Here is a 14089-nt window from a genome sequence, read left to right as displayed (position 1 = left end):
GCGCGTAAACACAAAGTGAAGGTCTCAGTTCGCTTCAACCACATTATGGTCCTTACATGTCATCTGACCACGTCTTACGGCGAAGAGTTTACCTGCTCCACATCGTGGTCTCCTGGCCAAAAGCTTCACTGGGCTCATTTATAAGTGATCAAACTATTTCACACACAAACCACACAAGTATGACTGATTCATTTCTATTAGCTTTTATGAAGAACGTGATCATGAATGAATCAAATATGTCAAGAATGTCAACAATATGTCAGCAATCATAATTTTACAGACATTCTCATTTAAGAATTTCTAAGATTCGACCAGACGTTATTCAACAAACCAAACATTTTAACACAAAAACATGTATCTCACAAGCAGAATTAGCAGCATTAACTGCCACTATGATCATAACCCTGACATTTATAACCTCTAATATGTACCTGCAGTAGCTTTGAGATTTAACATTTGACCTCCAGCGTCTATATCAACCTTCACAACCATTATACAGAAACAAGAATAATAATATATTATGTTATTAAGCTTCAGTAGGTGATCACGTTACAAAGCACATTTTACCTCTTCAAGAATTATTTATTATTATGACTTCATCATCTGTTAAGATGTTATTTTGTTGTTGGTTTTTTAGTTTGCCATGAATGATACCAGCAGCCTTCACGGGTTCTGGCCTTCTGAGTTCTTGGTCCTTGTAAAAATACCACCAATCAATCCCCCACTGATCACCACTACCACCGCCCCACACACGATGGCACAGCCAACAATCCATTTCTGAGAATTCCTCCACCCTAAAATAAAGAAAAATAAATCAGTAAGTCAGAATCTCCACAAATAATATAATACTAAAAATTCCAATTGAAACTCTTAATTCATAATTTCGGCCATGTGTATTTTAAAACTCAAGCAGCACCAGGTCCTATATGAATTTTACAGTGTCAAACTGTGCAGAGCAACAAAATCCATGATCAAACATATTTAGATTAGAAATTTAGACTCAGTCAACAGAGAAACCTTTCTGATACAAACAATGGCCATGACTATAAAATAAATTCACTTTATCACCACATGAATAAATACATAAATACTTACAGCCGCAGAAGAAGTTCTTGACTTTTCCCCACAGAGACGTCTGCAAGAAAGAAAGAACACAAGTAATAAACATTTGTAATAATCCAACTGCATCAAGTGCATCACTCTGCATCATCTCCCATTTCACTCACACTATCATATTATCAGTCATCTACATTAAAGACTGAGTCAGTCGGATTTTATTTGATGAGTAAATTCAGTCATTACCTCTGATAAAGTAACCCCAAGAAACTTCTGGACCTCAAACACTGCGATATCGTTGCGCTTACTCTTCAGGAATTCGTTCTCATAAAAGAGACAGTCCACAGTGAGGCGCACAATCTGACTGGTCACCTGTCTCCTGCTTTCAGCTACAGTGTGCTCAGGATCGAAGGTGTGATGCATCACCACCAGAATTATGGGTTTATCACCTGGAATGACAAAGAACAACACATTCGTCTTAGGTCGGTCTCAACTGCACTGAACAGACGTAGGAGTGAGTCTTTGCAAAGAACGAAAGTTGTGGAAGTTGTTAATGTGGAAAGTAGAAGTGACAAAATCAAAAACAGGACGTAGCCAGTCCATTAGAGCCTGTGCAAAACCCGTCACTGTGTAAGGTCTAATGCCGTAATAAGGCACTTTTCACACACATGAGCTAAAATTCTCTAAATGCGCCTGACTACCTATGTGCCCCTGGGCAAACACAGGTGTGCCTTACCTTGAATTTTGCCCAGGGCGTCGCTGATGTCCGTTTTAACTCGTGAAGTGATGGGACAGAAAACCAGAAGGTAGTCACACCCTTCAAGAGACGGCACTTTAGTTTGGCCAACTTCTTCAAGTTTTTTAATGAAGTCATCATAAGCTTTGTTAGGTTTTCCTGCAACATGTACATGGAAGGTTTTCCATGAAACTAAAGCTGAAAAGAATAAAGAAGATTATTATTATTATTATTACACAGCGTCATTTTTCATAAAGTGCAGTTACATGACAATACCTGAGCAAGACTTAACCCAAATTTACCAAGCTATCATAAACATTACCACACTGCACCTAATAGATAAAGTCAACTTAAAGCCATTTTAGAGATCAGAGATCTTCATGTGATTGTGTTGCTCATATCACACTGACGGCAGTTTTTGTTGTTTTGTCTGTCAAGCAAAACGTCTGTCAGACATCAGCACACTACATCCTGGTTGTGTTCCGTGCACTATTGCACAATCAGGAAGCGCTAACTGCACTACAGACATGTCTTTATTGAGATAAGATAAAAGTCTAAAGCTGCATTGACTCATTGTGCTGCAAACAAAACACAAACACCGTCGTGTTATAGCCTTGGTGTGGAGGACTTGGTGAGGTTGTTTGGTCTCCACTGTTAAAGAGAGAACCTGTGGTGATTGGAGCTTTTCCGCTGAAAGCTGCTGTCTGCTGTGGCTGCAAACACAACTGAGCTGAGAGACTGTAAAAGTGCCCCAGAGCGGAAGAGCTGTTTCACAATTCTCTGTGGTCTCCTCATCCTGTTTATCATGTAGGTAGTTAGTTGAGCCACTGTTCATATATTAGCAGCTTTAAATGTAAACGCAGCTTATTCCCTGCTCCCTAATATTAACATATTTACGGCTGCAGACTTGAAAAGCACCATATTCACCAGTATGATGTCATTGTATAAAAACAGCGAGGTTGTTTTCTTACCCGGTGGCTCCTGCTCAGACATGTTTCTGAGGACGAGACAAAGAAACAGATTCAGATGAAGGTAACCGAGACAAGTGTTTGCACCACAAACTCTTTTGTTTGGTTGTTGTGCAACGTTTACTAAGCAGGAAGTTGAAAATACCTTAAAGGACTATAATCTTTATAACCACGATGCATAGTTGAGATTCAGCAGTTCACAGCTTCCCCGGGATCATTTAAAGCAGTTTAAGATGCTTACTTACGAAACAGATTGATAAGTTCTTTCTGAGGTCTCTGCCATGTCCTGCAGCAGTTGAGGCTCCTCCCCGTCAGTGTGGCATTTTCACTTTTGCTTTTACAAGCAGTGTGTTTTGGCAAAACAGGAAGTGCACAGTTGAGAAATGCACCTGCAACTGCACCAGCGCTTAGAGAGAAATATTCACGGTGCGGATGTGGTGTCTACTGGCAGAACAGGCTGCGCTAACTTTGGACAGAACCGGTTTCCAGTGTTTACTGAGAAAACCACAAACAAACCTCCTTTACGCAGCTTATTTCAGTGTCCAGCGCACACGGCTCATAGATTTCTATCAGCTCCAGAAACCTAAGGCAATAACGAGGAACGTCACTCTAAGGTTTCTCTAAACATCAGTGGCCACTTTATTAGGTACACCAACCCAACACAATAACTTTGTGTCCACTTTATTTAACATGAGGTGTTTGTCATTTTTCATGTGTTGACTATGTGGTCAAAAAAGTGGCCACTTTATTAGGAACACCTGCATAGTCTAGTGCAATCCAACACATGTATCGATGCATCCATTGATTATCTATACTGCTTACTGCCCTGAGGTCGAGCAGGGTTCGAACCCAGAACCTTATTCTCGCTGTGAGGCAACAATGCTACCCGCTGCAACACTGTGCCGCCCTTCAATACAACTATTCTGCCATAAAGTCTACACTGTCATATTAGTGTTCATTCAGTTTTTCTAATAGTTATTAATAAGCACATAAGCAGAGAACAAAGTTTGACCTTCTATAACACACAGTTACATTTGCATATTCCCAACAATGTAAACACTGAGCATGTGGTAAAAGGTGATTGATGCACTTGTATTGAGCTGCAACAGATTGGACAGGTGTACATAATAAAGTGGTCTTCTTCTCTCTTGCTCCCCTGATGCAGCCAGGCAGCCCAGGAGGACCCACCCCCCTGGTCCCAGTGCTGCTGACTGCTGCTGCCTTCAGGGTCTTAGACCGAGTGTGGAAGATTGAAATACATCTGGTTTATCAGACTCTGATGTTCTAGTGGAAATAGAGCAATTAAAAAAAAGTTGTGTCAGAAACATGAGGAGGAGCAAAAGCACGTCGGACATATAACTGATCTCTCAGTGAATTTATTTGTGTGGTGGCGGACGGTAAAAGAAAACACAAGAAGACGTAATTGAAGCCTGCATTAATCTTAAATCAATCTCTGGCATGTTCCGTATCGGTGAACTGGGATTCAAGAATGATTGATAGCAGCTTTTTATTCCCAACAACAGAGCAGCCAATTTCTCTTCTCCCTCCCCTGTCTGTGTTTGTATTACTCAGTGACCTCCTACTGTGGTTCGTGGGAATTAAATGCTGTGCACTCGCAGTTTATAATCACTCACAACTGAGAAACCCTGTCAGAGAAAATTCATACTTTCCATGCTGTAATTACCACATTTGTTAGGTCTGATTTGTCTGTGCTAAACCTGCTCTCTTTGATGTTGTAGTCAGTAACTGCAGTTAGTTTAATAATGATAATAATCCATCATCATCTGACGGACAGATATATGTTAAAGGTGAAATTAGGAACCAAGGACAACACTGGATTATTAACAGAGAAGCTCACAACTGCCCCTAAATGTCCCAATTCACTATATATAACGTTTTGGTTTCTGGTAAATCAATTCATTAGTATCGTGTTTGGAATTACATCCTCCGAGCAAAACGTCAGCTTTCTTTAGTCCAGTTTGAGGCTGATACTGTTCTTGCATGATGCATATCCCTAAATATGATCAGATAAACAGACAGCAAACCCTGTTCCACATGCCAGTACAGAAATGATAAATGATAAAAATGTTGACATCTGAGCCAATTCTAACTAACACTGACTAAACCAAACCCTAAACTACTCTGCACAATTAAAATGGTCCCATTCATCCATGTTGCTTTCACTAGCAGTCAATTATTCTTAATGTTTCCATCTATACACACACAGTCAACAAACACATCATTATCCATGCAGCGTAATAAGGACATTTGGACACAGCCACATGACAAATAACAGTATTTATATCTCTGGCTTCTCTTGATGGTGGAAACAAATCAGTGCCGTTGTCAGTGTGTGTGTGTTTGGTGGCAGCAGATATGTAAGAAAACAACTTTCCACTCAGAGCAGTGTGTAAATTAACCTTCAGACATGAGGCTGGATGCACGAACCATCAGTTGCTTTATTACCAGATGTGTGAACACATTTGACTCATTTTGGCCCATGAGCCCCCAGACAATAATCCAGCCATGAAAAGAGTCCACACCTGTTTGTATGAGGCCTGGGTGGTAGTTACATTAAGGCAGGCTGCAGGAATCAGTGCAAGGCAAAGCGAAAATATTTGCATGGCACATTTACATGGACAAAGGCGATTTAAAGTGCTATCCCTAAAGCAAGGAAGAAAAAATAAATAAAAACAAAGTGCACGTCAAAAGAATAGATGAATAAAATATATACATACTACAATATAGTTTATTTTGCATGTTTCTTTCAAAAACATTTACAAGATAAAAGATTTAAAAGATATATATTTTGTAATCGATGTTTCCGACCGCACGTGAACGCAGCAGCAGATGCAGGTCTTATTTGTTCTCTCCGGCAGGAGGGCGTTCACGGCCCGCACAGTGTGCAGGATTACACCGGCGAACTGATCCATATTTACGCGCTGACAGATCCTGGGTTTTGTGGCAGGAGTTTTCTGGGCCCCGGACCAGGCCTCCCTTCATGTTAGCCTTCCTGGTGCTTTCACTGCCCGGGGAAAGGCGACGGAGGAGGCCAGGCTCGAAGACATGGAGGCTGCCCGTCCTTGCAGAGGGAGTGAGCTGTAGGACGGTAGGCTCTCTCGCTTTTCTTCCTCCGCTCAGAAACAATAAAAGGCAGAGGGGTCAGGGTTCGTTGTTTTTTTTTTTCAGCCTGGAGAAAAGAAGCCATTTAACGAGATATCAACACTTGTTCTGCTTTGGCTGCAGCTTTCACATGTTTTCCTGCCAATCGTCGTCAAAATGTAATTTCTTAATCCCCTGGTGATGGTGGTTTGAAGTCCTGAGTCCAGGAATGGCTGGTCTTAAGGGTCCACTGAGGAAGAGGGGAAAAAAACACACACACCTCACACTTTATATTTAAAGATCAGGATATTTGCTGATCTTATTTGATTAGTGTGTTCAGCTTTGCGACAGTGGCCTTTAACGTGACATCCACACAAACACAGAACACAAGCATGATGGAAACACAACAACACAGTGTAAACATAACGGGTGCTGCAGCAAATGGAGCCTCGGGACTCAGCTGCGTGTTTGCACAGCCAGTTTTTGGGTCTTTCTGCAAGGAGCCTGCAGCAACACGCTCAAATGTTGCAGCTCTTATTCAACATCAGCATTTCAGAAACACTTCGCTTCAACCCTCCTGAGGGTTTTTGATCTTTTTGTTCCTTAGAAATGTGGAGATGTGCTGAGTAAGATCACTGTCTTAGTATAGTAAGTTATGGTAACTTGATAGGAAGGTCTTCAATTGCAAACATAGCTGTTTATATTGCTGCTGCGTGTTTTGCAGGAGTTTGTACATATCGGTGTGTATACACTATCTACTGTGTTACATTATTTGCTAATCAGATTGTAAAAGTCAATATGTGCCTTTCTTTGCGTTTCGCTTGCAACAAATCAAATATGCATCAATGGAAAAAGTGATTTTAAAGTAAATATCTAACAGTAACTTTTTCTGTGGATTCAAACTAAATTTGAAGTGTGCTGAAACTATTAATGGCACCAGATTATATTACTGATTTCCAAACTGCGTCCTCGCCTGCATCCTGTCTGTTTTGTTACAAATGTACTGATGGAAATAAATAGGAAAATATGACAATTTATTTTATTTTCATCTCTGTCCTCTGTGTTTTTAGGGGTGATTTCTACAGAGGGGTTGGCAGGTTCCTAGAATGGACTGTGCCCACGTCGGTTAGGAGGATATGTCACCTTTGTACGTACCAAGAAAGAGAAAGTCTGTCCAGTCACAATCTAAAAGTGGAGTGCCATGTCCAGGTATTAAAAAAACCCTTTATTAATGAATATATTTCTGTATCAGGGTGCAGCTGCTGTTGTGCTATTTATTGTATGTCTTTTATTTGTGTGTGTGTGTGTGTGTGTACTTAAATTCCACCTCTCCCACAGTTGTTCAGCGAATGGCAGAAAGCACCTGTGAATTGGAGTCATCTGGATACCTGAAGGTGAGAATGAACACGAACATAATGCACAGAACTGTTATCAGGAAACTGCTGCTAATCAACTGCTGTGTTGAATCTGTTCACTTTACGCCGCACACCGTTGGATCTCCACCTCACCGCTCTGTACTTGAATGTTTTAGAACGATGAGTCTCAAGACCAAGATCCTCTAAAGATGAAAAGAACTTATGGTAGAAAAAGGTAAGTGACTTATCCACCTGTTGATCTGTGCATGTTATGTGTCAAGCAGATGTTACACCCCAGCCTGCGACGTGACCAACGTAACATCACGTACAGTTTTAATACATGTTTGGATTAAAAATGTCCCAGAAATTAATCCAACAAACGTATTTAAAACAGCAGCTTGGGATGAGGACTAAAAGTCAATTGTTTGTTTGGCCTAAAGACACAAAACACAAAGAGGTTAAAGGTCACAGGTATTGGGACTGCATGTTTAAACGCTGCAGTAACAGTTTTTTGCTTTGTTTTATTCATTTATTTCACAATCGTACCAACATTAGATTAGATTAGATTAGATTAGATTAGATTTAACTTTATTGTCATTACACATGTAAGAAAAACAGCCTCTTCAGAGTGAACAGTGTGGAAAAGTCTCTGAAACTTAAAAAAACCCTGATGACGACTCTAATAATCTGAACCATGTTCGTGCAGAGTGTTGTCCAGATGAGTTAAGTCCATCTCATAGGAAACTTCCACAATAGATCAGTTATACAATGAATATTTATCAGGCTGCTTCCCATCTATGATCTGAGGCAGTGACCACAGAAGACTCTTATTTAGAAAGTGTTAAATTATTCTATGACTCTGTTTGAAGCACATGTTTAGTTTCTTTCTAGACTTTTCTAGAGTGTACAATTACATTTTTATTCTCAGGTACGAGGACCTGCAGAGTGTTTCCATAGGAACAGTAGATTACACAACCACCAGCTGTTCAGTGATGTCATCAGGTGGCCTGGCCAATGGGGCGGACCCTGGGTCCATGGCTCCGCCCACAGCAAGGCTGCCCCCAAGACTGGTGGCGAAGGATGTTTGGCCTCAGGGTCCAGAGGCCAGCAGGGAGCAGTCCCAGCCTCAGGACCAGAGCTGGAACTCTACCAGAGACCGAGGCCCGGACGCCTGGGCCCCCAGCAGAGACCGGCCCCAGGAGCAGGTCTGGAACTCTGGCAGAGACAGAGCGGGGCACTCCAGTCAAGACCAGACATGGATACCAAACAGGGAAGGAGCCCATACTGGACCAGATCCAGCCTGGATGACTGGCAGGGACCGAGGTCCTGAGCAGAGCTGGGTGACCGGGAGAGACAGAGGCCAGGATCAGGCCTGGGATTCAGGCAGAGACCCAGGAAGAGAGCGAGCCTCCTCGGGGCCAGAGCAGGAATGGACCACTGGCCGAAGCCAAGACCAAGCCTGGAGCAACACGAGCAGAGACCGAGGACATGTCTGGAGACCTGGTACGTGTCCACACACACTATACACACACCACTTGCTGAGTCTACTTCTGTATGGCTTCACCGTGGGCTGCAAGTTTTTAGTTGAACTTCCTACATCTCAGGTTCGGAATGGTGGGCTCTGATTGGCTGACTGCTGCAACACCTGTTTTAAAATACTCCAGCGGGCTCTAATTATGGTGCATTTAATGACAATGTCAATAGTAAACAGTCGAGGGAAATCTGACTTAAAGGTATAATTGAAAGGACTATAGAGCAGTAGAGTCGGATATCACACTGTGACTATGTGACTTTGTAGATTAATTTTGTTTTGCATGTGTCATTTTAAAGACTTAAACATGAAGAAAGTCCAGAGGGTGGAAATGGAGCGAAGCCCTCCTGCTAATAACTTCCTGCAGCCTCCAGAGGGCAGAAACTCCTGTAAGTTACCATCCACAAACATATATATTTAAATGTATTAGAGAATAAACCATAAATTTGCTCAGAGGGCACTGTTTCGTTTCATTTCAGTGAAAACACTTTTTGATCACTGGATAAAAAAGGCAGAAGTTTAACTGTTTAACTGACATAATTGGGGAGCACACAAAATGGACATTTTTATCTGAAGAATTTAATGAAATGACAAACAGCAACAGAAAAAGCAGTAGGACACTAATACGTTCTGCATCAAAATAAAGATATGCATCTAATTTAATTGATTTTAGGTTCAGATGCAGCCAGAGTTGGCGAGGCCTCGACAGCTCAGCCCAGCGAGGGGCAGAAGCCCCCGGTCCTCTCCGCCAAGAAGGAGCCTCCTACCTACCCTCCAGGTGAGAGAGGCTGACCAGAGCAGCAGCTGTCAAACACTGAGCTTTATGTTTTAGTACTAAGGCCTGTTTGATCAGCTGTTAGTACAGTACAGATCACATGAGGATTTAACGTTTGCCTCCTTCACCTGAGACGTTCCTGCTGTGTCGAATGAACGTGTGCGCTGATCTCCACCAGGAAGTCAAGAGGAGCGTTGGCAGCTCCAGATTGTGGCCAAAGGCAGAGTCACGTGCCCAAAATGTAAAAGTGTGAGCAGGAAGACTGTGGAGGGGCTGAAGAAACACATGGAGAACTGCAGACTGGTGAGTGGGATAGTGTTAATGGGAACGAGCCGAAATACAGACTGATCTGTGACCGCTGGGCGAACGTCATAGCACCTTCCTGTAACTTGCTGATGTCTCCCCATAGTTCCTGTGTGAAGGAGCTGATCTCTGCTGTAAAGCTTCTTGGTTAAGTCCTGGGTTGATTTGTTTATAAAGCTTTACATGGTCTTTCTCCTCAGTACATCAGTACAGTGTCTCAAGGTCCTTACCCTCTTCCAGTCAATGGGTTCATTTTTGTGTCAGTGTACAGCACTTTGGCTGCACTTCTGTTATATAATGTGCTTCACTTGTACCACATGACACATGAGGTGTAACCTCAGTCTGTTGTGTGCAGCAACCTTTTACCTGTCAACACTGTGGGAAACAGCTCAAGTCTTCAACAGGGATGAAGTATCACATCATGGCCGACCACAGCCATCTGGTAAGACTCGTTTTACGCCGCGAGGAATAACGCTGATTCTTAGTCACGCACGTTACACGCATGTTGACTTTAATGGCAGTTATGGCTCATGTTCGCTGATGTACCATGCAGTTCATATAATATCTGAGGTTTACTTCCTGTTTTTTCTGTCTGAAGCCTTCAGCAGAAGATGCCAAGAACCTCGATGACCGTGCGATCAAAGACAAGCTGCGTAAAATCCTGAAGAGACTGGGCAAATTAAAATGCTCCAAAGAGGTCAAGTCAAATCAGAGTTCTTTGAGTTGGGAGATGAAATGAAATATGATAAGAGAAAGGCAAAACTTTTCTGACCCAGTGGTGAAATGTTTTTCTCACATTTTATTTCCACAGGGCTGTAACGCTGCCTTCACCAGCATCATGGGATACGTGTACCACATGAAGAAGTGTGGAAAGGAGGAGTCGGAGTTAGAGAAGATGCTGCTGAACTGCTCTCACTGTGGGAAAACATACAAATCCAAGGCTGGTCTGGAGTACCACCTTAAATCAGAGCATGCACCTGTGAGTCATATGTCGTATCTAATCTGCAAATTCAGGTGATTCACTCCATCGCAGTTTAATTTATGCACAGAAGCACATTTTATATGTAAGGGAATGATATGTAATATGTAAAATTAGATGTTATATATCCAGACAGAGAAATGACGTTGGCTGAGATTTATTTATTATTTATGTTGCCTGAAGCTGTAAAACATCATTTCAAAACTACATTAATGTCACTCTGCTGTATTTTCTTCACCTTAATGAAATCCAGCCCTGTCAAACTAGTCTTGATCCTCTGTCCCCCCTCTGTTATCCAGACCCCCCAGAAGACTGAGGAAGATGAGGCCCTAAAAGCCCAGAGGGAGGCCAACCCAGAGAGGACCCCCAGCGGCAGGGTGCAGCGAGCATCGGCCCAGGTGGCAAACTTCCACCTGGCTGAGATCGCCAACAATGAGCTGCCCAAAGACTGGCCCAAGAGGAAGTTTCAGGCAGACCTGGTGCCAGATGACAAAAAGGCAAGAGGAGAGAGACTATGTGGAGGATATAAAGGATCTTTGTTTATTCATAGAGTATAAAACATTTTCACAAACCTGTAGGAAGATGGATATGATTGAAAAATAAGATATTAAAAGTGTTTATACTGAGTAAACATGTACCTAAGTGTACTATTAATAAACATCACACCTCACACGTCATTAACCTGTAATTGTTTGTGCTTTGTTTGCCAGTTAAAATACGCCCGTCCAGGCCTCCCTGCCTTCAGCCAGGAGGTGCTGAGAAAGTGGAAGAATGAGGTGAAGCTGCAGAGGAAAGTCCAGTGTCCCAACCAGGTAGATTAATAAACCGGTTTCTTCCTTTAATTTAAATAATATACTGCATATATAAAATAAGAAAACTAAAAACTAAAGTGCAGTTTAAAAAATAGATTTTTAATTTAAATGAGCCAGTGCTGGTGATATTCCTGTTTGTTAGATTGTCTGTGCTTTTCAAACCAAAGAATAATGTTTTCTGTGCAGAAATCCAGAGCGCTGTTGGGATAACATTACTCTGTCTCCCTCAGGGCTGTGGCTGCACCTACACCAGTGTGTCTGGGCTTAAGGCTCATCTGGGACTCTGCACACGGGTACGTCTCCTTTTTCCTCTGCTCCAGAATTAAAATCACTGCATATGCAAAGTCCACCGTTTGTGCAGACATTGAATATGTTGTGATTGGTGGTAGAGAAGTAGCTTCCTCAGATATCTGAGTGATATCTGAAAGTGTCACAAGAACTAACACAGCACGCTGCTCTTTTTTTTAGATGTGTGGTATTATCTCCGGTCCAATCTAATCATACCTGGGCGTAAATTTATCTGCAAAACTGTGCAGATGTGGTTAAAGGTTGTTAATGTATATCTTCCACTTTCTTTGCAGGGCGACTTTGAGGCTGGGAAATACAGATGTCTGATCTGCAATAAAGAGTTCAACTCTGAGAGTGGAGTGAAATACCACATCAATTCTGTTCATTCACAGGTTTAATCTTTCATCTGGATTTTTTTACATGTGATCTTTGTTTGTCCTGCTGTGTCGCACATTAAATGAAGTGTCTGGATGTCTCTCTCTGATGCTGTCTTCTGTTTCCTCTCCTCCCGTCTCTGCTGCACACGTCTCTACAGGACTGGTTTGTGACCAACAAAAAGGCCTCCAAGAAGTTTGAGAAATTCCTAAAAAGCCAACCCAAGGAGTTTGTCCAGAATGTGGACAAGCAGATTGTGGATCAGTACCATCATCATCAGCTCCAGCATCATCATCATCAGCAGCAGCAGCAACATCAGCACCACCATCAGCAGCAGCTCCAGCACCAATCCCTGCAGCAACCTCTGCAGCCGCTGCATCATCTCCAGCACCAGACCCAGCTCGTCCATCCGGAGCACCAGAACCTCCGTCCACATGTGGACACCCAGCTCCAGCAGCCGATGCTCCACTACACCCCCCTAGAGCCTCCCACGGGACCGATGTGGGTCGATATGGACCAGAGAGAAGCCGTGCCGGGACCAGAGCAGGCGCCGATCGAGATGGAAATGGCTGATGTTGACAGACCATTAGAGGACAGCAGTGGACTGGTGGAGGTTAAAAGGAGAGAAAAGGGGGAGCGAGGAGCAGAGAGGGGGAAGGCTGATGGGAAGAAGAAGGACTGCTTTGCTTTTGGCGGAGGCAGTGGTGGTAGCGGTGTCAGCAGCAGCAGCAGTAGCAGCAGCAGTAACACTGGCAGCTCATGCAGTGAATCAGAGGTGGATCCGCAGGACAGGCAGAGACAGATGGACCAGTGGAATCTGAAAAGGCCCGGCGTCATGGAGCCTCACCCTGAGGTTGGAAAACGACAGAGAAACACTTAAAAAAAAAAAAAAAAAAAAAACCCTTAAGAACTACATTTCTCTTAACCCCAGAGTTAGAAAAAGAAAACACCAGGTGTCCGTTCACACCTTAGTAGACGTGACGGTGCGATATAGACGAAAACGAACGTTTGTTATTCCACAGGACACGCAGGTAAGAAAGCAGCTCCTGTGTCAGAGCTGCAGCTTGTAACTACTGAGGTTTGGAAGTTGACAAAGCCTTTATATGATGTTGGACCCCCCCCCTCACCAAACCAGAGATGTTTAGAGGCTGTTTGTCACTGTATAGACCAGAGAAATGTACTTACATGTTTATGTGTCGATCTGTAAGATTCTTTTCACCTAAAACTAAAATGTGTCTTATTCTTTTAAAACTTTTGATAAACACTCCTCATCCTTCGTGTTTACCTTAAAGGGAAGAAGTTACTCTGACCTGAAGAGAAGATGCTACAGTGCAGTATTTAGTTGGACTCGTGCATTCGCGCTTTCTCTGACAACATTTTGTGCCTCTTAAGTATGACCTGTATCACTTCATACTCATCATCATTTACCCAGAAATAGAGCAGTTACCTTCCAGCTCCACCACCAGTTGACACTGTTTAAATGCTGCTCCTGTAGAGATTAAACAAACCATACACCACTTGTTAATTATTGAACTTCAGAGGTGTTGATTTGCAAAAGCTAATCACCTGCTGGGTCAAACTCTGTGCTTAACACAGACATGAGAGTGGAATCAATCTTCTCACTAAGTCCTTAGGAAGAGAGTTGATCACTTGATCAGGATGTTGACCTGCATCGCTCAGCAGTTTTCAATTAACGAGAAGTGATGTGTGATTAATGTGATTAATTAGAGTAAAATGAACCACAGCAGTGGGTGAAGCTCATCTCTAAATGTAGTTTTCAGGTATATATTCTTGTAATCACTAGTGGGA

The 14089-nt window shown here is 42.6% G+C and overlaps 2 protein-coding genes across 3 annotated transcripts; one reads left to right on the top strand and one right to left on the bottom strand.

Moving 5' to 3' along the window:
- Nucleotides 1–187: 187 nt before the first annotated feature.
- Nucleotides 188–3114, bottom strand: LOC113137053 (uncharacterized). 2 transcript variants are annotated; one of them, XM_026318385.1, is made up of 6 exons: nucleotides 3006–3114; nucleotides 2764–2789; nucleotides 1793–1990; nucleotides 1303–1505; nucleotides 1096–1135; nucleotides 188–794 (listed from the first exon to the last, which is right to left on the bottom strand). In XM_026318385.1, the coding sequence occupies exons 1-6, from the start codon at nucleotides 3041–3043 to the stop codon at nucleotides 664–666; spliced, it is 636 nt and encodes a 211-aa protein (XP_026174170.1). In that variant the 5' UTR covers nucleotides 3044–3114; the 3' UTR covers nucleotides 188–663. The 2 variants fall into 2 exon arrangements, with proteins under 2 accessions (XP_026174170.1, XP_026174172.1); XM_026318387.1 differs by having other exon boundaries at nucleotides 2906–3088.
- Nucleotides 3115–5645: 2531 nt separating this feature from the next.
- On the top strand, nucleotides 5646–13182 carry znf512 (zinc finger protein 512). The gene is made up of 16 exons (XM_026317956.1): nucleotides 5646–5869; nucleotides 6933–7071; nucleotides 7201–7256; nucleotides 7394–7452; nucleotides 8146–8720; nucleotides 9048–9137; nucleotides 9422–9526; nucleotides 9702–9826; nucleotides 10182–10268; nucleotides 10425–10523; nucleotides 10638–10805; nucleotides 11105–11302; nucleotides 11516–11617; nucleotides 11848–11910; nucleotides 12199–12297; nucleotides 12441–13182. The coding sequence occupies exons 2-16, from the start codon at nucleotides 6999–7001 to the stop codon at nucleotides 13158–13160; spliced, it is 2619 nt and encodes an 872-aa protein (XP_026173741.1). The 5' UTR covers nucleotides 5646–5869; nucleotides 6933–6998; the 3' UTR covers nucleotides 13161–13182.
- The last annotated feature ends 907 nt before the right edge of the window (nucleotides 13183–14089 follow it).

Source organism: Mastacembelus armatus, chromosome 24 (genome assembly GCF_900324485.2).
Source record: "Mastacembelus armatus chromosome 24, fMasArm1.2, whole genome shotgun sequence".
Classification (NCBI taxonomy): Eukaryota; Metazoa; Chordata; class Actinopteri; order Synbranchiformes; family Mastacembelidae; genus Mastacembelus; species Mastacembelus armatus.
This window is presented reverse-complemented; position numbering and strand designations above follow the sequence as displayed.

Excerpts from the sequence above, each read along its gene's own strand:
- znf512 (XM_026317956.1), top strand. The coding sequence starts at position 6,999 with ATGTCACCTTTGTACGTACCAAGAAAGAGAAAGTCTGTCCAGTCACAA. Across the intron at positions 9,138-9,421 it reads TCCAGAGGGCAGAAACTCCT|GTTCAGATGCAGCCAGAGTT; the intron begins GTAAGTTACCAT and ends AATTGATTTTAG. Across the intron at positions 11,618-11,847 it reads AAGTCCAGTGTCCCAACCAG|GGCTGTGGCTGCACCTACAC; the intron begins GTAGATTAATAA and ends TGTCTCCCTCAG.
- LOC113137053 (XM_026318385.1), bottom strand. The coding sequence starts at position 3,043 with ATGGCAGAGACCTCAGAAAGAACTTATCAATCTGTTTC. Across the intron at positions 1,506-1,792 it reads CGCCCTGGGCAAAATTCAAG|GTGATAAACCCATAATTCTG; the intron begins GTAAGGCACACC and ends TTGTCATTCCAG. Across the intron at positions 1,136-1,302 it reads TTGGGGTTACTTTATCAGAG|ACGTCTCTGTGGGGAAAAGT; the intron begins GTAATGACTGAA and ends TCTTTCTTGCAG.